Source organism: Argopecten irradians, chromosome 15 (genome assembly GCF_041381155.1).
Source record: "Argopecten irradians isolate NY chromosome 15, Ai_NY, whole genome shotgun sequence".
Classification (NCBI taxonomy): Eukaryota; Metazoa; Mollusca; class Bivalvia; order Pectinida; family Pectinidae; genus Argopecten; species Argopecten irradians.
In genome coordinates, this window is record NC_091148.1 from 20,023,735 (window position 1) to 20,048,905 (window position 25,171).

Consider the following 25,171-nt stretch of genomic DNA (forward strand, 5'->3'; position numbering starts at 1 on the left):
TTGTTTTTGTGTAGTTTCTAATTCATTCATTTCCTGGCTTAAGATGTCCTTCACAGGCTTAATTGAAAAGCGAACTACTGTCTGGTTTTCTTGCAGACATCCTGCCTAACCGTGTTATGACCCTGTATTATTTAGATACCAATTGTCTCAACAACAAGCAGTCAAAAAACCTCGTATATTCGTTCTATAACATGCAGAGATGATGAAGGGCTACTAATTTTGACCTTATGTTCAATGTTGTAAGACTTATAGGCCGAAAGTAATAAAATAATAGAATTGAGTTGACCTTGGCCTTATTTAAGGTCACAGAATTGGGGTCAAATGTGGTATTGTCATTACTAGGATAACTCAAAAATGATGATGGATGATGCCCCTAAGTAAGGTCTTGTGATTAAATATATTGTCATCTTCACGTTGTAAGCATGACATATTGTTTCGGCAATGAAAATGCCTGATAAAACGTGCAACCTGATCGATCAGAGTTACTTTCCCTCATTTCACCATATTGTGCTAGCTGAACACTCTGGGGCCGAGAATGGAATATAATGGGTCAGCTAGGGCAAATAGGCTAAACTATTTGAATTTTCTCAGTTATTAGCATCTAGTCCAAATTATTCCGACTTTCTACTGCGTACATGCGTTTTGGTAGGCTGGCATGTACAATGTACGTCCCTCCGTCTCTGCTATATAGATGTATCGATGTCTCGCCTTACAAGATACAAGAATTTTTATGTAAAGTCGTGTTTTGAACAAAGCAACTTTAGCTCAGTAGAGCTATTCTTACGACTGTAAGTTGTAACAACAAAAATAAAAGAGACATCACATAGATACATGTATATCACAGAAGGTAGCATGCATCACACTGAGTGAAATAGCACAAATTTCATGCATGCTATAAACTTCAGATTAAAATACAGTAGTCTAATGTACATATATGCCAATATGGCAAAAGATAAAATTGACATGGTACATGCTAATATAATATAATCTAAAACAACAATTCAACGTTACATATAAGAAAAATAGTTAAAGATGCTCCACCGCCGACAGAACATAAATCATATTCATCACAACATTGATATACATATATATGTCTAATTAACACAAAAAATTACATAAAATAATTTATTTTGCCTTTGGCGCATGCGCAATCAGTGCTTCATTCCATATAGGATATCAGATTCTGGCTCTCTTTCTCAGTGTCTTTGAACGAAAGGGTGTTGTCATCTGCATAATTATATAAAACACGTTTTTATATGTGTGGTTAAACATGTCATCAATGAAGATGTTAAACAAAAGTGGGCCAATAATCGACCCCTGTATTACTTCCTTAGACGGCTGCTCCAAGTCACTTTGGGACTAGTCTGCTGGAGCCTGATGCTTAAGAAACTGCGGACAAGATCTAGCGATGAACTAGTAAGTCCATATGTCCGCAGCTTGTCCACCAACAGTCCATGGGGAAGGCAATCAAAAGCCTTAGATAGCACCGACTACTTTCTGATCAAATGGACGGCAACTTCTTTCTGATCAAATGGACGGCGACTACTTTCACGAGAACTAGCATTAATTTTTGTGAAAAAAAAATATATATAAAAAATAAAAATGATGTGAAACCTATGGCAGCGACTAAGAGAATTAGGAAAATTGCATTTATCATGTAATCAGCTAAAATAGGTATGACAAACCTTGAAATCGAACGCATACAACATGATATTTCCTACTTACATGCATTTTTTTTTTAAGTTTAACTTCTTTCCAAATCATCATATACAAATTGGTATGGTATAAGAAGTGACTTAGAGAGTTTTATAGGTGATATTTCATTCAATGGTGTACATATCGCAGGTTTAAATCTCGAGAATATGATGTAACAAATCACATATTTTCACGACGAAGATTATGATATCTTAAGAATGTGCATTTCACAACAAACTTTTGCAGGAATTTTTCAAAATGTTTTTTTTTTTTTTTCATTAATATATTAATAATAATAAATGTTTTATAATATGATATTTCATCACGATGACGATTTTATAATGTACATGAAATATTGATGAATTATCTAGTAGACTATCTGTCAACTGTCTTATTGGCGGATCAGTTTAAAATTCAACATGCACAACTGAGACCCTAGAGAAAAATCTCAAGTGTATTTTCTGAGAAATAACGTTAACAAGAATTGTTAACAGACGGAAGGAAGGACGGACCACGGACGAAAGGCGATTTAAACTTGACTAAGACGTTGATAGTTTAACTGATTGGTACATGTATTTGAAGATTTAAATCTTCGGTTAAAAATGTTTTAGCTCCGGCTCTCGCATTGTAAAGTATGACGCTCGCTTTTTCCAAACTAGCGTAAAAGAAGTGTCCTATATTGAAAGATGTATCCCTTTACTAATTCAAAAATGTTATGAAGGTGTTGGAGGAATCAACGCATAATTGTGTGCATAGATATCTATTAGACGCCCAAACAAAGAAATATACTCGAAAAACAATTGTAGAAAACTGACATAGAGCCGAAAAAAAATCGTCAACTCTTATTGTTTAGAAGAGCTATTCGAAAATATTCACGCATTAACACATATTTATATGCTAGTAATGTTTAACACACATATGTATAATAAGGCGTCTTGAACATTGATTTAACATATTTTATTGCAAATATATACAAAAGGATTGGGTACAAGTTTTATGCAACTTATATATTGTAACGCATGTCTTGAACATACATTAGCAGTCGTTTTTGCCAAAGTGCGGTGGTTCGATAACTTTTCTCCTTTTTTTCTCTTTGAATTAATTTTTTTTTTTAGATTTGATCTTCAATCATGGATAGATTTCAACCTACATGTAATTACGTCTATCGAAAAAAAAATAATATTGAATAATTACTTCAAGCAACATATTGTATTGTCACATATAACATTACATCTTCTGATAATAAAACGTTAAAAAGAAAGAAAAGAAAAAAAGAAACAGCACCAAAAATATCGCGGTGCATCATTCCTATGTACATACACTTACCAAAATGTGTTTACCTATAAGCGTTTCTTCTTTTTCTGCTTACAGTCGAAATTTATAGTGTGTAATTAGTTTAGACTAAAATCGACATTTTTACGAATTCAGGAAGCTAGTGTTTTATAAGACTATTGTTATGCAGTAAAATAAAGCGAACTCCGATATGTCACACAACTGTAGCCCCAGGGATTAGATCTGGCACTTCCTATTAAAACAGAATGGAGTCCTAGGGCTGTACATGTCCACTGTAAATTATGCGGCTAGGTCTGTTACCACATGTATGCATGTATACAGCTATCCAAATGTGTAATACCGAATGTTGAAGTGAAAAGGGGGGGGGGGGGCACGCATATATATCAACAAAAGAAAATACACTTGCGGTTTTGGTTTTTAATGTTTGATAAACAAATAAGGTAAAATATAAATATATACATGTATATAAGCAGCTGCCAACAGAAACTTGTATTGTATATGTATATAAACCATAGGCATATCAGTTAAATTAATTTTATATTTATGTAAAACTTACATGTTCAAATTAAACATAAACTTTCATCTGCTGTCAGCAAAACAAATAATATGCTACCAACCCCTATGTAGATATATATAACGTACTGTACATAATCGTCATGTCCCTGTGACAGTCTCTGGTATAAGGGAAGTAACTAGTACAACGTTACTGTAACATTTCTATAAGAAAAAAATATTATTATAACATGTGGAAGATTATTTTAATATTTTATCTATTCATGTTGACTAACTACATGTATTTTTATGACTTTTCGCATCAACCAAAACGAGCTGCCGTACGCTATTACCCCCGTTATGGGCTCAGGGAAACCTTTTACGCACGTGTTCCCATCATGCGGAGGAATTAAACAAGTTTTTTTAGTGACGTCATCAGAGCGAAAATATGTGAAAGGAATTCATTATATAACAGAAAATAAATCAATTTATTTAGTTTGCATATTATTAAACAGTAGAAATTGTTTTCAAATTTATTTCACAATGTTTATTAGATCAATTTACATAAATAAACAAGCACAAAACATGGAACTATTTGCTTCCGCGCAACTTTTTCCTGTAAAAATCGTATTTAAAGGCGCAGTGGCTCCCTCTGCCATCCCTCTTCTCAAATCGTGAAGTCGGTGATAGGTTTGTGTGAGGACTTTATCCGAAACACAACACCGAAAACTGTTTATTTTAAGTTTAATACCCAATTGAAAAAACACAAAAAAATCTGAAAAACTTAAAAACTACAAAAAAATCGTGGAACGGTAGGTTTTTGTTGTAAGAATATTCCGTTTTCAGTACATTTGAGATTAGCAACAGTTGGTGGACGCCATTTTAGTCGTTGAAACATCGTCAGAAGGAAGAGATTGAACACTTGTAGAACATCCAAGAGAAACCAGCAAAGATGGCAATGAATCCAGCAGGTCCTAGCTACCCAATGGCGTCCTTATATGTGGGCGATCTTCAGGCAGACATTACTGAAGCTATGTTATTCGAGAAATTTTCAACGGCTGGACCAGTATTGAGCATTCGTGTGTGTCGAGACATGATCACAAGGCGATCACTTGGTTATGCCTACGTCAACTTCCAACAACCGGCAGATGGTAAGAATCATGAATGAAAAATATATTGCATTGTCTTAAAAAAGTAAAAAATAACCTTTTGAGTGGTATTGATGTCGTTCGTGGCAAACGGCATCGCCCAAGGCGAATTGACACATCATCACATGACATGGTTGTCCATTTCATTGAGTGAATCTTTTTGTGTAATCAGGAAATACGAATTAATAATGTATTAAAATAAATTGATAAGAGTTCATTTTGTTAATATAATTTCGCGTGATGCGTGTCCTGAGAAATTCTTCTTGTTTTGCTGTCAAATTAGACTCTGGTAACTGGTGAATAAAATTCAATCAAAATGTTAAGATTAGCATGGTTGGTCTCCTCAACTTTAAAGTTTAAACACATTTTCATTATAATATTCTGTATAGCTAGCATAAACATAGCTTAATTCATGGGGACAAACAAGTTATTAGCTTATCTTACCCAAAGATAATTCCTTGTGACGAGAAAGGTCAAAATATGAGTGTTGACGAATAAAATATTGAATGAAATTGTCAATAGCATTATACTGTATATATAATAGTTGCTACTATTCGCATAGGTTTGATTTTCGCAGATTAGCTCTTAACCGCTAAATTTAAGACCTCACGAAATTGTTTAAAATCATGGTTTTATGTATCGCATCATATCAGATGAATAGGTATCAAAAGTCTACAAAAGTGATTAACATAAATAAACACTGAATAAGTTCTTGGCAGTTGCAAAATTTAAGAACTATACTAGGACCCTACCAGTAGTCGTGAAGGAACAGTAGTCGTGCTTTGGAAGAATTTAATTGTTTACATCTCCTGAAACGCATTATTTCCACATAACAACAACATCCTGAAGAATTCGTCAGCAGCTCCAGATATTCGGAATTCTGGACACGCAGTAGAATATGCACACAATAACGACTACTGTTCCGTCACGACTAATGGTTGGGTCACAGTACAGTATTCAAAATGTTTATGGTATCAAAGTCAAAGAAATCTGTATTTATCATTACATTATTAGAATATAGGTAATTCTGTTAAAAAATGTACTGTACAATGCTGCATTTGTCTTTTCAGCGGAGAGAGCACTTGACACGATGAACTTTGACACAATCAAGGGTAGACCTATCCGTATTATGTGGTCCCAAAGAGATCCTTCCCTGAGAAAATCTGGAGTTGGAAATGTGTTTATTAAGAACTTGGACAAGAGTATTGACAACAAAGCTCTGTACGACACATTCTCAGCTTTTGGAAACATCTTGTCTTGTAAGGTAATTGTGCAAGCAAAAAAAGTATTTAAAATCAGTACTTAATAAATCCTAGAATTCAGAATCAAATATAGGTCTGAAGCAATGGATTTAGACTTGTAAATAATATAGAGGTACATGCAAAGCAGAGAAAGTAAACTGAAGTTCTCTAAAACATCCTTCAACAAGGTGATCTGATTGAAATATATCGTATCCTTATTCACACCATGTTTCATAAAACGATCTGACTGTTCATGATAACAACATATCAGTGTACATACAAACGAAGGAAAATATAGTATTGAAAAACTAGAAAAGAAATGATGATAGTTTTTACAGAGGCTTTATGAGCAGAATGCTTGACTGAAATTGGCATTCCATTATTAACCCTTAGACTGCTACACGCGACTATATACGCGTTGGTTTAAATGGCCCTCAGTGCTACACGCGTAAAAAGACGTTTTTTGACTCTTGAGTTTTCAACCGGCGATCCGATCGTCAAATCTCCCTCCTGTTGCTAAAATTATGACTGAAAACGAAAGTAGAATGCTTCCGATTGGTTCTAGTGTAATTACATTCGATATTCTCGGGATTATACACTAAAAATAACCACAGGTGTGGAGGAATTCTAATGGTATACTGACTCGTCAAAATGGCCGCTACGATATAGATGAAATCTCCTATAGGTAATTCTGTTAAAAAAAATGTACTGTACAATGCTGCATTTGTCTTTTCAGCGCGGAGAGAGCACTTGACACGATGAACTTTGACACAATCAAGGGTAGACCTATCCGTATCATGTGGTCCCAAAGAGATCCTTCCCTGAGAAAATCTGGAGTTGGAAATGTGTTTATTAAGAACTTGGACAAGAGTATTGACAACAAAGCTCTGTACGACACATTCTCAGCTTTTGGAAACATCTTGTCTTGTAAGGTAATTGTGCAAGCAAAATAGTATTTTAAAATCAGTACTTAATAAATCCTAGAATTCAGAATCAAATATAGGTCTCAATTAAGCAATGCATTTTTTTACATGCAAAGCAGAGAAAGTAAACTTATGTTATCTAAAACATCCTTCAACAAGGTGATCTGATTGAAATATATCGTATCCTTATTCACACCATGTTTCATAAAACGATCTGACTGTTCATGATAACAACATATCAGTGTACATACAAACGAAGGAAAATATAGTATTGAAAAACTTTGAATTCCTAGAAAAGAAATGATGATAGTTTTTACAGAGGCTTTATGAGCAGAATGCTTGACTGAAATTGGCATTCCATTATTAAAGGAAAGGTAAATTATATGCAGAATCGGATACCAAAACCGGTTTATGAGATATTTCTGTAACTTTTGGAACAAGTACATGATCATATAATATTTAATACATCGACTCTTGTGGTGTAGAGATCTAAAGACCAAGGATAGACACTAAATTCTCTTCCTAGCAGATAGATTGCTCCCACTTTGTTATCCTTGGCAGCCCTGATTCTTTTATGGGGGGCTGTGGATACGAGCGGCAAAGGTAAAGTCTGGAGAATTGATGTTCTGTACTTGGGAGATAATCCTACAAAATTGCTCTTGTTTGTATCTATTTAATGTATAACATTAAATATTTGCTCATATTCTCTTTAGATTGTGACAGACGAACATGGTTCCCGAGGATATGGATTTGTACATTTTGAGACTGAGGAAGCCGCTAGAAACGCTATCGACAAAGTAAATGGCATGTTGCTCAATGGCAAGAAAGTGTAAGTGAAGTTAGATCTGTTATACTATATAAGTAATTTGTCTTGTATTTCTTCTCATAATGTGTTCACTGAATTTGCTCCAAGAAATCATTTAACACTATTTGTTTACACTCTATATAAAATTTGTAGTAAATCAGAAAATGCAATTCTTTTTTTTTTGTACGTATTTACAAATTAAGTATTTTTAAAGATTTTCAGGTAGGTTAAAATTATAATAATTTGCATTATTATCAAGCTTCTCTTGGCTTAGATCAATGTTATTTTGATGGGGTTTTCAATGTAAAATGTCCCTTTCAGATTTGTAGGCAAATTCATGAACCGTCGTGAACGTCTGGAACAACTAGGTGACAAAATGAAAAGATTCAACAATGTTTATGTCAAGAACTTTGGAGATGAACTTGATGATGAAAAACTGCGTGACATGTTCGAGCCTTATGGAAAAATCATCAGTGCCAAGGTGAGAATAAAAGGATATATATTCGAAATGTTGCATTGTAAATATTTTGGGTGGCCCACAATTGGACACATTGTCATTGGTTGCAAGTGATCTAGACACACAATTGATAATATTTGGGTCGTTTGATTAAAAAATATGTGCAAAAATGGCTTTATACATAGTCAACAGGTCAATCTGTAATTGTTGATATACGTTACCGTTTGTATTATTTTTTGAGCATTTTAATTTCCGAGGAATAAGACTTACAGCAACATTGAAGACAAAGAGGTCTTGTGATGTCGCATTTAATCAGCTGGAACTAAAACCTTATGATTAAAGATGCTCCACCGCTGACAAAAGGTATTTTTTCACTATCAAAAACAGGAGCAGACGATTTAGTATTTTTCTTCAGTTACAAAAGTTACTTACTTTACACCATTACCACCGTTGAAAAGTTTGAGCTTCTAATTTTAATTCAAGTTAAAAATATGAAAAACAATTAATTGCATCCCGAAAAAATTCCGTGGCACTATATCCTATATGGAATGATGTACTGATTGCGCATATACCAAAGGAAAAAAAATTTTTTTTTATTATTTTTTGTGTTAATGAGACATATATATACACTATAAAACACCAATTATTGTTCAAATGATGAATGTCATTTATGGTCTGTCGGCGATGGAGCATCTTTAAACATTTAGAAATTCAGATAAATTTCAACCATTTTCTCAAAGCCTATAACAAATGATAAAATTGTTAATGTAATGAAAGTAGGGCATCTGGTTGAGTTTAGCAGTTATAGAAATCTGAAGAAACAAAAAATATGGCAAATAGACATGCTCTCCAAAACTGAAAGTCCAATCTGATTGTTGAGACTCTGGTTGCCTGGGACAGTATTTGATGCTTTATTTATTTGTTGTCAGTTGATATGTTTTGAAATTTTAGGTGATGAGTGAGGAAGGGCCAAACATGAAGCCTAGGGGATTTGGTTTTGTCAGTTATGAGGACCCAGAATCTGCAGAAAAGGTAAAATATGAAAATATGAAATACAGAGGACTCCACTTAATTGAATAACAGTTATTCAAATATTTCGGTTATTTGTATAAAATACTGCGGTCCCGATTTTTTCCTTCTTTATCTTTATTTTTCAACTCTTTGTATTTGAATAAACTTTTTACATGACCTCCGCTTATTTGAATAAAACATCTGGGAAATGCTAAAAATAAAATCGAATATTTTACAATTCTGCAATGTATTTTCAGAAAAATTCGCTGATATGTGTTTCAAGATATTTCTTTTTTACTAGAAATCAGTATGGTGACAGATTAACGTCATCGTATGGCTTATCATTTTATGCATAAATCTGCAAAGGTATGCAACACTGATGATCAGTTGGAGAAACCATGCTTCCTTACAACAACTGCCATTCATGGGTAGTCTTATTCAACTAGACTCTTGACTATGCCACGCATGTGCGTATTAAGCGTCTCGTTCAACAAGATATTGGGGCATGTAAAGTCGGCGTGCAATGGCTAACCGAAAATTCATATGTAATATGGATACAAAAAATACTTGTTACATTGTTTCATAGCTGCTTGAATATGCATTATTTTATGAAATAATATCAAGCTAGTTCGCCACATTGATCAACAATACAAGAAGAATTCTCAAAACATATGTAGGTCCAGTTAACGCATGGCTTCATCACCAGCAGCCATTTTCAAATTTATACACATTTGTCAAAACAACAATGCAAGTTGATCGGTCCTTTGACGTTTAATCACGATCGTATGATCATTTTGCCATGGCAAATGTACATAAATTTGTTCTTTATTTATGTTCAGAATTGATATGTAAATATTTTCAAACATAATTATGTTTAGTTAAATTGCATGTGGTATAGATCGTCAGCCTTTTTCTCAAACAGATTCACGTGTCGATCTAACTTTAACAAGAATCTGACATTGTTTTGTTAAAAAACAATTAAAATCGATTTATAACTTTGAAAATAATTATTTGTTGTTCATTTTAAGTGTGAATAATTTATAATTAATAATTTAGTAAGTGCTTTAATTATATTACTATTTCATCATTGATATAATAAATAACACATTGATACAGGCTGTTGAAGAACTGAATGGACTAGACATCAATGGTAAGACCCTGTATGCAGGACGTGCCCAGAAGAAGGCAGAGAGGCAGGCTGAGCTCAAGGATAAGTTTGAGAAAATCCGTATGGAAAGAATCAACCGCTACCAGGGCGTTAACCTCTATGTCAAAAACTTGGATGACAATATCGATGATGAGCGTCTTCGCAAGGAGTTCTCGCAGTTTGGTACCATTACCAGTGCCAGGGTACGTTGTGTGGGAGACATGGTTACTTTTAATAGATTGTCACTCAATGATATGTTTTCTATTAGATGGCCATATTTTAATATACATATATTTTTACTTTCATTACATATACAGTAAAACACAGTTATAGCGAACCTCTAGGAACCTTCTATTTACTTCATTATAAGCATATTTCATTATACACCTCCTATAGGAACCTTGATGAGAATCAAAGTTCCTAAGTTATAACCATGAATTTGTTGTTTGCGTGTTCGTTATCAACATGTTTTATTGTAGTCTCCTAATGTGATAATTGCATTACATTTGAACATTGTTCTCTTGAATCAGTGGGGCTTTATAAATTATTAAGGCAGTGAATCAAGGTAACCATTGTGTAGCAGTTTTGAAAGTTCACCAGCCTTCGACTACAATCAAAATTAACCTGTATATAAAATGAATTTCCCACACACCCTGGAGTTTACTATCTCCAGTTGGTAAACTGCCTTCCTTAGATGGGAAATATTAATCCTAGTAGTTCCTTATGTGGAATGGCCAGAGTTATGGTCATGTCCCGAAGGAAAGACTAGACAGTATATGTTACCATAGCATAATGATTGAAAAATTGATTTTGGTGTTTGATCTAGTATATCATTTAGAAAATTTAAAAAGTAATTGAATCAAATATTGCTCAAAATTTGGTAGGATTTTGTGGGTTACTTGTAACCATACACTCCTAAATAAAATGCATAGTACAGTTATAATTGTGTTTCTCAATTTCCTCAAAAAGATGACAGGTCATTGTTTTATTGTTAACTTTAAAGCACTTGGAAGTAATTTGCGATGCTTCTAACATTTTTTGTCAGCGAAGATATTTACACCAATTTTAAACTATTTGGGGTTATTCACACTCGAATAATTTAATTAATTGATTCCTACTTGTGAACAATAGAAAATATTTAAAGTATTGCTGTTTGTTTAAAGGTAATGTCAGAACAAGGCCGCACCAAGGGCTTCGGATTTGTGTGCTTCAGTTCCCCAGAGGAAGCTACAAAGGCTGTGACTGAAATGAACGGCCGTATTGTGGTGGCTAAGCCCCTCTATGTTGCTCTCGCTCAGCGCAAGGAGGACAGGAAAGCACATCTGGCTTCCCAATACATGCAGCGCATTGCAAGCATGAGGATGCAGGTAAGTCGGAGTAACTTTCAGAGAAACAGGGTTTAAATACTATACATTTATAGCTTTTGAAAAACAGAAGTATTTTTATACCATTGGATGGATATTTCTGAAGTTTAAGAATATTTTTGGTTTCAATATTGCTTGAAAATAGCAAATGAAACCTTAAGTAGGTGCAAGTTCCAGCAAGACAAAGTTTGTGTTGCAACTTTGTACTTTCCTTGAAACTTGCTATAGAAATTGGAAGAAAAGTTTGAACTTTATCTTCATTGTGATGTTACTGTTTAGGATCTTCCATACAGACTGAGATGAATAGATAACTTCCAGTCACCTCCATACAGATGAATAGATAACTTCCAGTCACTTCCATACAGATGAATAGATAACTTCCAGTCACTTCCATACATTTAAAGCATTAGATCACAGTGGTGTTCTTTCTAACTTATTACTGTTTGTTTTGTTTCATTTTGAGTATTCAGGGGTGAAAATTTATTGTTATGTGTCCCCAAAGAATTGTCAGAAGGAAAATTTTAACTCTTAAAAATTAGCAAGTGAGCGGTTTCTAATTTTGTCAAAACCAATTTGACATATGTAGTGAACAAAAATAGATACTAAAACAATTTGTGATTTCATTAAAAAATAAACTATGAACATTCAACATTGGTATATTTAATCCACAGTCTACTACGTGATAAATCCAATTAAAACAATATTTATAATTTCGCTCCATTTGGAGGGTATCATAGTGCATTTAACAATATAGTTACGTTCATTAGTATAGATTATGAAATAATTTGCAAGTTCCAGCAAGACAAAGTTTGTGTTGTAACTTTGTACTTTCCTTGAAGCTTGCTATAGAAATTGGAAGAAAAGTTTGAACTTTATCTTCATTGTGAAGATACTGTTTAGGGTCTTCCATACAGACAAATATAATATTCAGTCACTCGTTTATGCTTCAACTTCTTCTACCTAGTGTTCATCTTTGTCTATCTATATGGTTGTCCTAATGTTGTTTTCATACATTAACTTAGGAATCGTTTGATGAATTTCGTTGAAACTTCATCACTTCAAACAAGTCATTGTTATTGTAGCTTGTCCTAATGTTGGTTTTCATACATTAACTTAGGAATGATTGATGAATTTTGTTGAAACTTCATCACTTCAAACAAGTCATTGTTATTGTATGCTTGTCCTAATGTTGGTTTTCATACATTAACTTAGGAATCGATTGATGAATTTTGTTGAAACTTCATCACTTCAAACAAGTCATTGTTATTGTATGCTTGTCCTAATGTTAGTTTTCATACAATAACTTAGGAATTGATTGATGAATTTTGTTGAAACTTCATCACTTCAAACAAGTCATTGTTATTGTATGCTTGTCCTAATGTTAGTTTTCATACAATAACTTAGGAATTGATTGATGAATTTTGTTGAAACTTCATCACTTCAAACAAGTCATTGTTATTGTATGCTTGTCCTAATGTTGGTTTTCATACATTAACTTAGGAATCGTTTGATGAATTTCGTTGAAACTTTATCACTTCAAACAAGTCATTGTTATTGTATGCTTGTCCTAATGTTAGTTTTCATACAATAACTTAGGAATCGTTTGATGAATTTTGTTGAAACTTCATCACTTCAAACAAGTCATTGTTATTGTATGCTTGTCCTAATGTTAGTTTTCATACATTAACTTAGGAATCGTTTGATGAATTTTGTTGAAACTTCATCACTTCAAACAAGTCATTGTTATTGTATGCTTGTCCTAATGTTAGTTTTCATACATTAACTTAGGAATTGATTGATGAATTTTGTTGAAACTTCATCACTTCAAACAAGTCATTGTTATTGTATGCTTGTCCTAATGTTAGTTTTCATACATTAACTTAGGAATCGTTTGATGAATTTTGTTGAAACTTCATCACTTCAAACAAGTCATTGTTATTGTATGCTTGTCCTAATGTTAGTTTTCATACATTAACTTAGGAATCGTTTGATGAATTTCGTTGAAACTTCATCACTTCAAACAAGTCATTGTTATTGTATGCTTGTCCTAATGTTAGTTTTCATACATTAACTTAGGAATTGTTTGATGAATTTTGTTGAAACTTCATCACTTCAAACAAGTCATTGTTATTGTATGCTTGTCCTAATGTTAGTTTTCATACATTAACTTAGGAATTGATTGATGAATTTTGTTGAAACTTCATCACTTCAAACAAGTCATTGTTATTGTATGCTTGTCCTAATGTTAATTTTCTTACAATAACTTGGGAATTGATTGATGAATTTCGTTGAAACTTCATCACTTCAAACAAGTCATTGTTAATCTACATTCTAATTGATTGATGAATTTCGTTGAAACTTCATCACTTCAGATAAGTCATTGTTAATCTACATTCATTCTCTGTAATAATGAGCCAAATTTTTCAAGGAACAAACTAAAAAGCAGACAAAGTGAATCAATCAATTAAAATACTTCAATGTGTATTAATCAGTGTGTATCATTTGTTTGACAGGGCCAACAGATGGGACAGATGGGTCAGATGAGTCAGATGTTCCAGCCCGGCGGAGGTGCTGGCTACTTTGTGCCACAGATGCCACAGACCCAGCGAAGCTTCTTCGCTCCTCAACAGATGACACAGATGCGAGCCAGTCCAAGATGGCAGACAGTCCGTCAACCAAACCCTGCAGGAGGTTAGTATTAATACCATGAACTAGGTGTTTCACCATTTGTTCATTTACCAAAAGACACTATTCCTGGTGTCTAATTTAGCTGACAAATGTTTTGTTTTGTCTGATTTTAATAAAAATTCAAATTAACAAAGCCTTCGAAAATATTTGCTCAACTTTTAATCTGTAACATTTTTAACAAATTTCTCTTGAAATCATTGGAATAAACGTTTTCCTTTCTGGAATTGAATTTATAAATTGAAATTGAATTGTTCAAATATTTTTACACTGGAGTATTTGATATAAATTTACAATTATATTCTATGTGAAACTCTTTATTAATGCTGTCAACAGGTTTCCAGACCATGCCAGCAGGACCACAGATGCGTCAAACTCGCCCAACAGGCCAGGCAGCTGTACGCAGCAACCTGAACGCTCGTCCCATCACAGGACAGACTGGTGCACCACAGCCACGAATGGCCATGAACCAACAGCCCATGCCCGGCCGTGCGCCACCAAACGTTGGTGCACCAAACGTCCAGACACAGGCCAACAGAAGTGCTTACAAATTCACCACGAACATGCGCAACCCACCACAACCTGTTCAGCCCAACCAGCCAATGCAACAGGTAATTTCACCAAATATCTGGGCTGGGGAAATGTACTTGTCCACTCGTCCAGATGAGTGGATTTGGCCGTCAGACAAGTGAATGATGACAGCACACTTGTCAGTCTTACCTGGACCTTGATAATATTATGTAATGTATTTCTTGTTTATTGCTCAATATATAGGTGACAATTAAATGAATACAGCTAAAACAACACATAATATATATATACACAATCACATATGCTTAACTGTCTGAAAAATATTGAGGGCAAGTGAAAATGCCATTCTGATGAGAAGATTTTAGAGGAACACTTGCCTAAAGGATGAGTGCATTTCAGACGTTTCAAACTGTTTCCACGACCATTTTAGAGTTACAGTAAGAAGATTATTTAGTTATAATGGGTACCATGTTATAACCACATTGATATTGACGATGTTGCTTGTTGTTTTGTAGCAGCCCCAACAGGCAGTGCTTGTCCAGGGCCAGGAACCTCTGACAGCGTCCATGTTGGCTGCTGCCCCTCCACAGGAGCAGAAACAGATGTTGGGCGAACGTCTCTTCCCACTTATCCAGAGAATGTACCCCGAGCTCGCTGGAAAGATCACTGGCATGTTGCTGGAAATCGACAACTCTGAATTGCTGCACATGTTGGAGTCTCATGAATCACTCGAGGCTAAGGTGAGTAGTGTGATGTGATTACTCATTAGTTTAAATAAAGCAAGATTGTATATAGGGTTATTGATAATATTAATTTCTATGTAAAACACCTGTCTGACTCCATTATCTAATGAATTTCATGTTGTAGGCGAGCTAATTCGTGTCTTTAAGGGTGAAAGCATTAAAAATAAGATAATAGCGTAAAACTGATTAATAATATTGAATGCTACAAAAAGGGGATGTCCAAACCTATGTATATTTCAAACAAAGAAACATTTGAACAAGATTTTAAGTAAGTTGGACAGGAAATGGTCCCTACTCAAATTCATTCCCAGCATTAAATTATGTGCCAACATTTTAACTGTCTAAAATATCATAGGGTAAAATAACATGGCATCCTGTTGACCATTGACTTTTAGTAGATTCAGAAGTCAAACAATCATTTCTCAGAAATCTGAGCAGCCAAATCCTATGACAAATAGACATGTGCTTCAAACCAAAGCGTTAATCTAATTTTAGCAGTCAAAAAAATACTCTCAAAGGTCTACTGGATGCCCTGAAGATTATCTGTATGATTTGTGCTGTCATTCACGCTTTTGTGTTTAACATGTCCTCTGTGTTACAGGTGAAAGAAGCTGTTGCTGTACTCCAGGCTCATCAGGCCAAGGAAACGTCCGGAGGCAAACCCGGCCCAGAATAGGGCACTGAGCCCTCGCCGCTCCCCTTCTTCACCACAGCCAGACTACAGACCATCTAAAGCTATCAGAATTTATACTACTAGTCCATTTTATTATCACTAGTCATCTTGTATTCAGTACTATAAATGTGTTCTGTCATCTGTATAAGTCGACATCAACCAGCGTTGGAAATCTCATCGAATTGAAACTGTAAAGAAGAATTTGTGATATCATTTGTTGGACATAAACAATATTGCTATGGATACACTCGATCATTACGACTCTTTTGATACATCTATCATCTCTGATCCAGCTGTTTTATATCCATTCACTACATCAGGCATGACTGCCGAATCTACAACAATAAGTGGCTCTTGCTGATGTTTTAATGTTAAAACCTTGATTGGTCGTTATGTATTGTCTATCAATCAAATACGACATACATACACCTCTCGGTTTAAACCATTCTATGTATAAATATGTCTGTTCAATCCTTGTATGATATGTAGATATCTGTGGCTTGGTGATTGGTTACTGTACAAACGTTGATGAAGGTGGAGGGCTGACTCACGATTTGTTATAATATTATGAAGTGGTTGTTGTGTTCATGTTGGGTGTCCATGTTTTTAGATAAAACCTTACCAAATTATCCAACTCATGGCACAACAACTGCACTTCGAACAGAAAAAAAAACCTTAAAAAAATCGCAAAAATTGTAAAAATTCACATAAAGAAAATGGATTATTAACTTCATCTTTTTTTTTTTTTACCAAAACTGAAAAAAACTATATGTATACGATATATGTATGAAAAAAATGAACAAAAAAATTGAAAAAACATGTGATAAAACTAGTATAAACATACATGTTGTAACCCTTGTTGATTTTAGAGCTAGTTTGACCTGAGCAAGAAGCACAAACACCTATTACAAACTGACGAAAACTTGAGAGAAGAGGGAACGTTATTTTATGAGTATTCAGGATTTAGTTAATAATCCTTTTTATTCTGTTTTTTTCCTTTCAGAAAAATTTTAGTTCAAATAAAAAACTTCCGTTTCATTTAAGTGTTTGTTTTTGTGTTATAATGCTTAGAGCTGTCATCTTTACAAACAATATCAACGTATTGATGATTCACTTCAATCAATACGATATGTTCCCTATTTTCCAAAATCGATAAAATGAACGAAATTGTACTCGATGACCCTCTATGACCTAGTAACGTTGGAATTTTAAATGCCCACGAATTGTGTATAACTTTTTTGACAGTATACTTACTGTATATATATATTGTAAGTTTCCTGATCATTTTGACTCTATGAATTTTTCACAATGGCTACAAATTATATATGAAATACTCAGCAATTGTTCTCAAGTGACATGCATTGTTTTCATTTAAAGAACCGATTATGTAGTACATAAAACGACCGTTCTGGGCTTCATCTTTTTATCAACACCATTGTTTGGATTGTGATATTTTCCTTCCCATATATCGATGACAGCTCTAATAATGCTCTACTCTAAAACATCTTAATTTCACGAGATACAACTTTTTACATACATAAATGTACCACACAAAGCGCAATGTTTCATGAAAATGATGCACATATGTCAGAAAGTGCCCTTGAGTGAACTGGTACATTACCATCAAAATTTGTTTGGGTTATTTATTTTTGCACTCCTGTGAATGATGACCATTTTTAGGTCATCTGGATTTGGTCAGAATGACAGTTATCGTGTACAGTTCGTCGTCGTGCACCATGTGTAATCTTTTCATTCAAAGGACTTATCAATAACCCAAAACTAAGGGTACTGATATTTGGTCTGTAGCATGCTCATCTGCGATATTCTAGGGCTTCCATCACTTACAATCTCTACACACCCTGGACTATCTCATAGTAAAACTGGAGGCAACAGAACAGGTAATTTAGTCATTTGATGTACATCAAAAGAGCCATATAACGGTACACACTGTGGTTGACTGTTTGGCTTTGATATTGGGCGTCATTCTCTCTCTAGTCTTCAAAAGAAATCTTTGCTGGCCTGTGATTGGTCAAATGTTTTCCGCTGAGCTGCCTTCAATTTCACTATATGAGATAGTCCAGGGGTGTAGAGATCGATAGTGATTGGAACCCCTGGAGTATCGAGGATGTAGCATGCTGGGATGAAGGACTACCAAGTTTGTTCAAATGAATGACCTTGACTGCCATTAGAGTTCACAGGTGTCGAAGAGGCTAAAATCTTTAAATGTTGGCATGAATGGATACCATGTTTATTGAAATAAATGACCTTGGCCTTTATTCAAGGTCCAATTCATCAAATGAATCAGAAATTGGAACTTCTATTAAAAGAATTCTTTGTATTGCCTTAATTGTTTGTCACTACTATATGCTATGTCCATTAAGGCCCATGGGCCTCTTGTAATGGAATATGGTGGGATATTTACACAGTTTTGTTTAAGACTTGCTGATATCACTCTTAAATATCCTATTATACATCCCATATTCTAAATTTGGTGAAGCTGGGAGATACCAGGTGCATTTTTAGCAGACAGTTTTTAAAATGCATAGCTATAATGACCATTAATGAAGGTCCATGTCGTTCATTTGAACAAATTCATAATTACTCCTCCATCCCAGCATGCTACATGTCAAATATTGGAATCTCTAGAAGTCATTTAGAGGTTTTGGCCTACAGCCCCTGAATTGTACATTATTTTTAAAGATCAAGGTCATTCCTTTTAACAGTCATGCATCCTAGCATGCCCAAGGTCAAAAATGGGAGTCTAGGATGAGAATCTATCAAAAATTTTAGCCAATGAAGGCCACCCCTGATTTTTTGATTTTAATGAAGGTCAAGGTCTGAACAAACTTTGTAGCCCAAGGCTGTTTTCCTTTATACGATTGGACTGTTTGTAAAATCATTTATTTCAAACATATATATATATATTGAAAGACCTGATGATGATAGACATATGAGAGCTTTGTCGAATATTGTCTTGAAAACAATATAAAATATCAGGTCCATGACCAAATCAAAAACGAACGACTTCAGTCCAATAATTGAGACCCCAACATGCTACAAGTTCCTGACTAAAGGTAATTTGAAAGATTTTAGTCAGACTGATCTTTAGTGAAGATCAAGGTCATTCATCCCAGCATGGTACAGTTCCAATACATGTATTGGTTCTATAGAACAAGAAGTTCTTTAATAAAAGGCTCAAGCTATTCTTTTGAATACAATTGATAGTCATTTGTCCCAGCATGCCATACAAGAATAAAATTTAAATTTAGGTCGAATATCAGGGCCGTTTTCGTTTCATCAGAACAATTATATATATATATAAATATAACATTATAAAATCACCAGGTCTGTCTTTAATTAATAAACAAACAACTAGGTCCAACCAGTCAAACCGCATAATCGAAAATGGCCTAGCTTGTTTAGTTTTTGACATGAAGATATACGATAACAAATATGGGTCAAGGTCATCTATTTCAACAAACTACATCCAGGCATGTTTCAGGTTAAACTCCGAGCCACTTAGATAAACGATTCTAATGAAAATTAAAGCAGTACCTAAACATCAATATGACCTGGCCACAAACGTCTACTGTGGTCAGGTGTAGACAGCTTACTCACAGCAATTATGAATTGTTTACTCAACTAGTTCGGGATTGGTCTACAAATTGGTGGTAGCTAGCTTTATATATATATATATATATATACAGGTCATAGTTGTAGACCGATCCCGCACCATCTGAGTAGAGATTTGTTAGAACTACTGATTTTGCTCTTAGAGAAGCTTCTTCACTACACTTCGTTCTAAGATGCATGCCCTTGTCTGATTGTAAGTCTCTATAGGGGTCCCAGGTGACATATTGGAATCTGGCTTGGGCATGAATATAGTATATATACACACTGTAGCCAACTACTGTACGTATACAGTTGAGGAATTTCAATGATACAAATTTAAATTATTTTCAGTAACATGAAATTAATCAATATATTCATGTATATATTTTTATATGGGATATATAGAATAAATTTCATCTATTTTCCTCTGTGTCCTGATCAAACCTACAATATTATCCCAGGACAGAATCATCAACAAGAGATCCCAGAGGGATCTTGGCGCCCACCAAAGAATGATCTATGTCTGACAATGGAAAGAGGGATCTTTTCCCTGCTTTTCAAACTTTTTCAAACACACTACATATAAAATTTGAGACAGATCGCTATAGTACTTTCTAAGAAATAGTGGTAACAAACTACAACAATGAAATCTAAGATGGCTGCCGGTTGGCCATTTTGTTTACCGATCAGTCCCGAAAGGCATTATGGATCAGTCCTTAAAGGTACTATGCACAACTAGGGTACAAGGGGAAACTATGCATGGAATTTGAGAAAGATCCCTTCAGTACTTTCTGAGAAATAGCGGTAACAAACTTAAACTATCAAAATCCAAGATGGCCGTTGGTCGGTCATACAATATGCACAACTAGGGTCCTAGGGGAACCTGTATATGAAATTTGAGAAGAAAGATTTCTTAAGTTCAGTACTTTTTGAGAAATAAATCCAAGATGGTGGTCGCAAAATGCAATATGTACAACTGGGGTCCTAGGGGAACCTACATATGAAATTTGAGAAAGATCCCTTCAGTGCTTTCTGAGAAATAGCGGTAACAAACTTTAACTATCAAAATCCAAGATGGCTACCTGGCGGCCATCTTGTTGACCGATCAGTCCAAAATGCAATATGCACAACTGGGGTCCTAGGGAAACCTACATATGAAATTTGAGAAAGATCCCTTCAGTGCTTTCTGAGAAATAGCGGTAACAAACTTTAACTATCAAAATCCAAGATGGCCACCGGTCGGCCATCTTGTTGACCGATCAGTCCCAAAATGCAATATGCACAACTGGGGTCCTAGGGGAACCTACATATGAAATTTGAGAAAGATCCCTTCAGTACTTTCTGAGAAATAGCGGTAACAAACTTTAACTATCAAAATCCAAGATGGCTACCTGGCGGCCATCTTGTTGACTGATCAGTCCCAAAATGCAATATGCACAACTGGGGTCCTAGGGAAACCTACATATGAAATTTGAGAAAGATCCCTTCAGTGCTTTCTGAGAAATAGCGGTAACGAACTTTAACTATCAAAATCCAAGATGGCCACCGGTCGGCCATCTTGTTGACCGATCAGTCCCAAAATGCAATATGCACAACTGGGGTCCTACGGGAACCTACATATGAAATTTGAGAAAGATCCCTTCAATACTTTATGAGAAATAGCGGTAACAAACTTTAACTATCAAAATCCAAGATGGCTGCCTGGCGGACGTCTTGTTGACCGATCAGTCCCAAAATACAATATGCACAACTAGGGTCCTAGGGGAACCTACATATGAAATTTGAGAAAGATCCCTTCAGTGCTTTCTGAGAAATAGCGGTAACAAACTTTAACTATCAAAATCCAAGATGGCTACCTGGCGGCCATCTTGTTGACCGATCAGTCCCAAAATGCAATATGCACTACTAGGGTCCTAGGGGAACCTATATATGAAATTTGAGAAAGATCCCTTCAGTACTTTCTGAGAATTAGCCGTAACAAATTTTAACTATCAAAATCCAAGATGGCTGTCTGGCGGCCATCTTGTTGACCGATCAGTCCCAAAATACAATATGCACAACTAGGGTCCTAGGGGAACCTACATATGAAATTTGAGAAAGATCCCTTCAGTACTTTTAGAGAAATAGCGGTAACAAGAATTGTTAACGGACGGACGGACGGACCACGGACGAAAGGCGATTTGAATAGCCCACCATCTGATGATGGTGGGCTAAAAATCAAAGATGGCCGTCGGTCTGTCATCTTGTATACCGATCGGTCCAAAAATGCAATATGCACAACTAGGGCCCTAGGGGAACCTATATATGAAATTTGAGAAAGATCCCTTCAGTACTTTTTGAGAAATAGCGGTAACAAACTTTAACTATCAAAATCCAAGATGGCCGCCTGTCGGCCATCTTGTTCACCGATTGGTCCCAAAATGCAATATGCACAACTAGGGTCCTAGGGGAACCTGTATATGAAATTTGAGAAAGATCGTTTCTTCAATTTTTGAGAAATAGCGGTAACAAACTTTAACTATCAAAATCCAAGATGGCCTCCTGTCGGCCATCTTGTTCACCGATCGGTCCAAAAATACATTATGCACAACTAGGGTCCTAGGGGAACCTACATATGAAATTTGAGAAAGATCCCTTCTGTACTTTCTGAGAAAAAAGCGGTAACAAGAATTGTTAATGGACGGACCACGGACGAAAGGTGATTTGAATAGCCCACCATCTGATGATGGTAGGCTAAAAATGCCACTGCATCAGGATACTTCCGAAGTAAAGTTACTATTGCCGTTGGTAGTATCCACCCAGACTTGTCATCGAAACTGGACCCAGTTGAAAATATTCTAATGGATCTTCTCTGCTAAGAAGTCGAAACCAAAGTTAACGTTGAAGATGAACTAAAAATGGTGGTGCACTTGATTTTTAGCTATTGTGAATTGTAACACTTTAATTTGACACAATATGCAATTTAAGTTTAATACCAGAAATTTTCCATTGGATTAGAAAACAAGAGATCCCAGAGGGATCTTGGCGCCCATCTAAGAATGATCTTTGTTTGACAAAGGTAAGAGGGATCTTTTCTCTGCTTTTCAAGCTTTTACTACATATTATTACTCCACATGAAATTTGAGAAAGATCCCTTGACTACTTTCTGAGATACATAACAGTAACAAACTTCAATTATCAAAATCCAAGATGGCTACCTGTCGGCCATCATGTTCACCGATCGGTCCTAAAATGCAATATGCACAACTAGACCCCTAGAAGAACCTGCACATACAATTTGAGACAGATCCCTTCAGTACATTCATAGACATAGCGGAAAAAAACTTCAATTGTCAAAATCCAAGATGGCGTCCTGTCGGCCATCTTGTTCACCGATCGGTACCAAAATGCTATATGCATAACCAGGGACCTAGGGGAACCTGCACATGAAATTTGAGACAGATCCCTTCAATACTTTCTAAGAAATATTGGTAACAAGCTTCAATTGTCAAAATCCAAGATGGCGGCCTGTTGGCCATCTTGTTCACCGATCTGTCCCAAAATGCACAACTAGAGCACTAGGGGAACCTGTACCTGAAATTTGAGAAGAATTCTTTCAGTACAGTCAAAATTGTTTTAAGAGACCTTCCAAAGGAGACTGAAAAATAGGTCACATATGACAGTTGGTCTCTTAATTGAATCACCCCTTTCGAAACAATTTAATACATGTATCAATGTATATTGTGGGACATGTTTTTGTTGTACTAAAACAGTCACAATAATAGGAAATTATTAAATATATTATATATCACATAATCTAATACATTTTTTAATTATGTATTTAATTTTAGGCACTTTTATTTTTCAATTATCTATTTATTTTTTATTTATCTTTCTGTTTTTATTCATGAATAAGATTAAAAATTTCTAAAACAAATATTTGTTTAGGCCTACCACTTATATATCATAATTAGCTACAAAATTACAATGTATTTAAAAGCAGAAAAAAAATTTAATGTTTTGTTTTTTTATTTTCTTTCATCATTTTTATTCATTTATTTTATAGATCAAAAAATGGGAAAAAAAAATAGTGTGAAAAAAACAAACAATTTAAAAAAAATCCGGAAATCAGCTATTTCCGACTCCTCTGTTACTATCTCCCAAAATGGCTGCCATCATGCTTAGCTAGACTGATACATTTTCAGTACCATATTTCTACATTCATGTCGTTCTTATGCGAGTAAATCATTGTTCATCATTATTTTAATTGGTTTTGGAAGTGATTATTCTTGATTTTTATCACAAACATCGTGAATAAATAGCACATTTTCCTTGCAATATCCAGCTCGGACATGCAGACGGCTTCGGCCATCGGTACCGAAGCCGAGAGACTTCATGCATGAATAAGTGCTAATTTATGTCAAAGTGAACACCTCGTGTATATAACCAAGCCATATGAATAGCTCTTTTGTCTTGCCTTAATGGGGCTGGGTTGGAAGCCCTACAGGATAGTTAACTGGCTTGGCTTTATATATGAATAGAAGACAAATGCATGTGTGATTTGGGTCGTTAAATACAGAACATCGAGTGTCGTTGGATCCTAAAAGTATGGTCGCTTGTCGCATAAGACAGACGGTCGTTTAATACAGATAGATTATATAGTAATTTTCGCTGGGAGGAATAATTTAGGTGGTTTAAGACAGAAGGTCGCTGAATTCAGAAGGTCGCTAAGGCAATTTTGACTGTATTGTCAAAACTATCAAAATCCAAGATGGCGGCCTTTCGGCCATCTTGTTAACCGATTGGTCCCAAAATGCAATATGCACAACTAGGCCCCTAGGGGAACTAACATGTGAAATTTGAGAAAGATCCCTTCAGTACATTCTGAGAAATAGCGGTAACAAACTTTAACTATCAAAATCCATGATGGCTGCCTGGCGGCCATTTTGTTGACCGATTGGTCCCAAATTACAATATGCACAACTAGGGCCCTAGGAGAACCTACATATGAAATTTGAGAAACATCCCTTCAGTACTTTCTGAAAAATAGTGGTAACAAGAATTGTTAACGGACGGAAGGAAGGACGGATGACTGACAACGGACAAAAAGCGATATGAATAGCCCACCATCTGTTGATGGTGGGCTAATTATAAAGTTAAAAGTTGTACTGCATCCATATGGGAAATTATAGGTTTCAATACGGAATGCTTGTGAAACTGGGCCCTGAAGGCTCGGTGTAAAAGAACTTCAATAATAATATTATCATTTTTAATGTCTTAAGTTGACCACATACAATGTTTAATAATATCCTGACATAAAACAAGAAATTAACCCCCCCCCCTTTGCGATTAAATCAAAAGATACAACAGTA

General features: G+C 35.0%; 2 protein-coding genes across 3 annotated transcripts; both read left to right on the top strand.

Moving 5' to 3' along the window:
* The first annotated feature begins 4,120 nt into the window (after positions 1–4,120).
* On the top strand, positions 4,121–5,949 carry LOC138308902 (polyadenylate-binding protein 1-A-like). Its single transcript, XM_069249952.1, has 2 exons — positions 4,121–4,631; positions 5,699–5,949. The coding sequence occupies exons 1-2, from the start codon at positions 4,433–4,435 to the stop codon at positions 5,932–5,934; spliced, it is 435 nt and encodes a 144-aa protein (XP_069106053.1). The 5' UTR covers positions 4,121–4,432; the 3' UTR covers positions 5,935–5,949.
* Positions 5,950–6,602: 653 nt separating this feature from the next.
* Positions 6,603–17,246, top strand: LOC138308901 (polyadenylate-binding protein 4-like). 2 transcript variants are annotated; one of them, XM_069249950.1, is made up of 10 exons: positions 6,603–6,801; positions 7,506–7,621; positions 7,919–8,078; positions 9,006–9,086; positions 10,182–10,415; positions 11,376–11,579; positions 14,090–14,267; positions 14,598–14,872; positions 15,308–15,532; positions 16,137–17,246. In XM_069249950.1, exons 1-10 carry the CDS (start codon positions 6,628–6,630, stop codon positions 16,209–16,211), a joined length of 1,722 nt encoding a protein of 573 aa, XP_069106051.1. In that variant the 5' UTR covers positions 6,603–6,627; the 3' UTR covers positions 16,212–17,246. The 2 variants fall into 2 exon arrangements, with proteins under 2 accessions (XP_069106051.1, XP_069106052.1); XM_069249951.1 differs by having other exon boundaries at positions 15,311–15,532.
* The last annotated feature ends 7,925 nt before the right edge of the window (positions 17,247–25,171 follow it).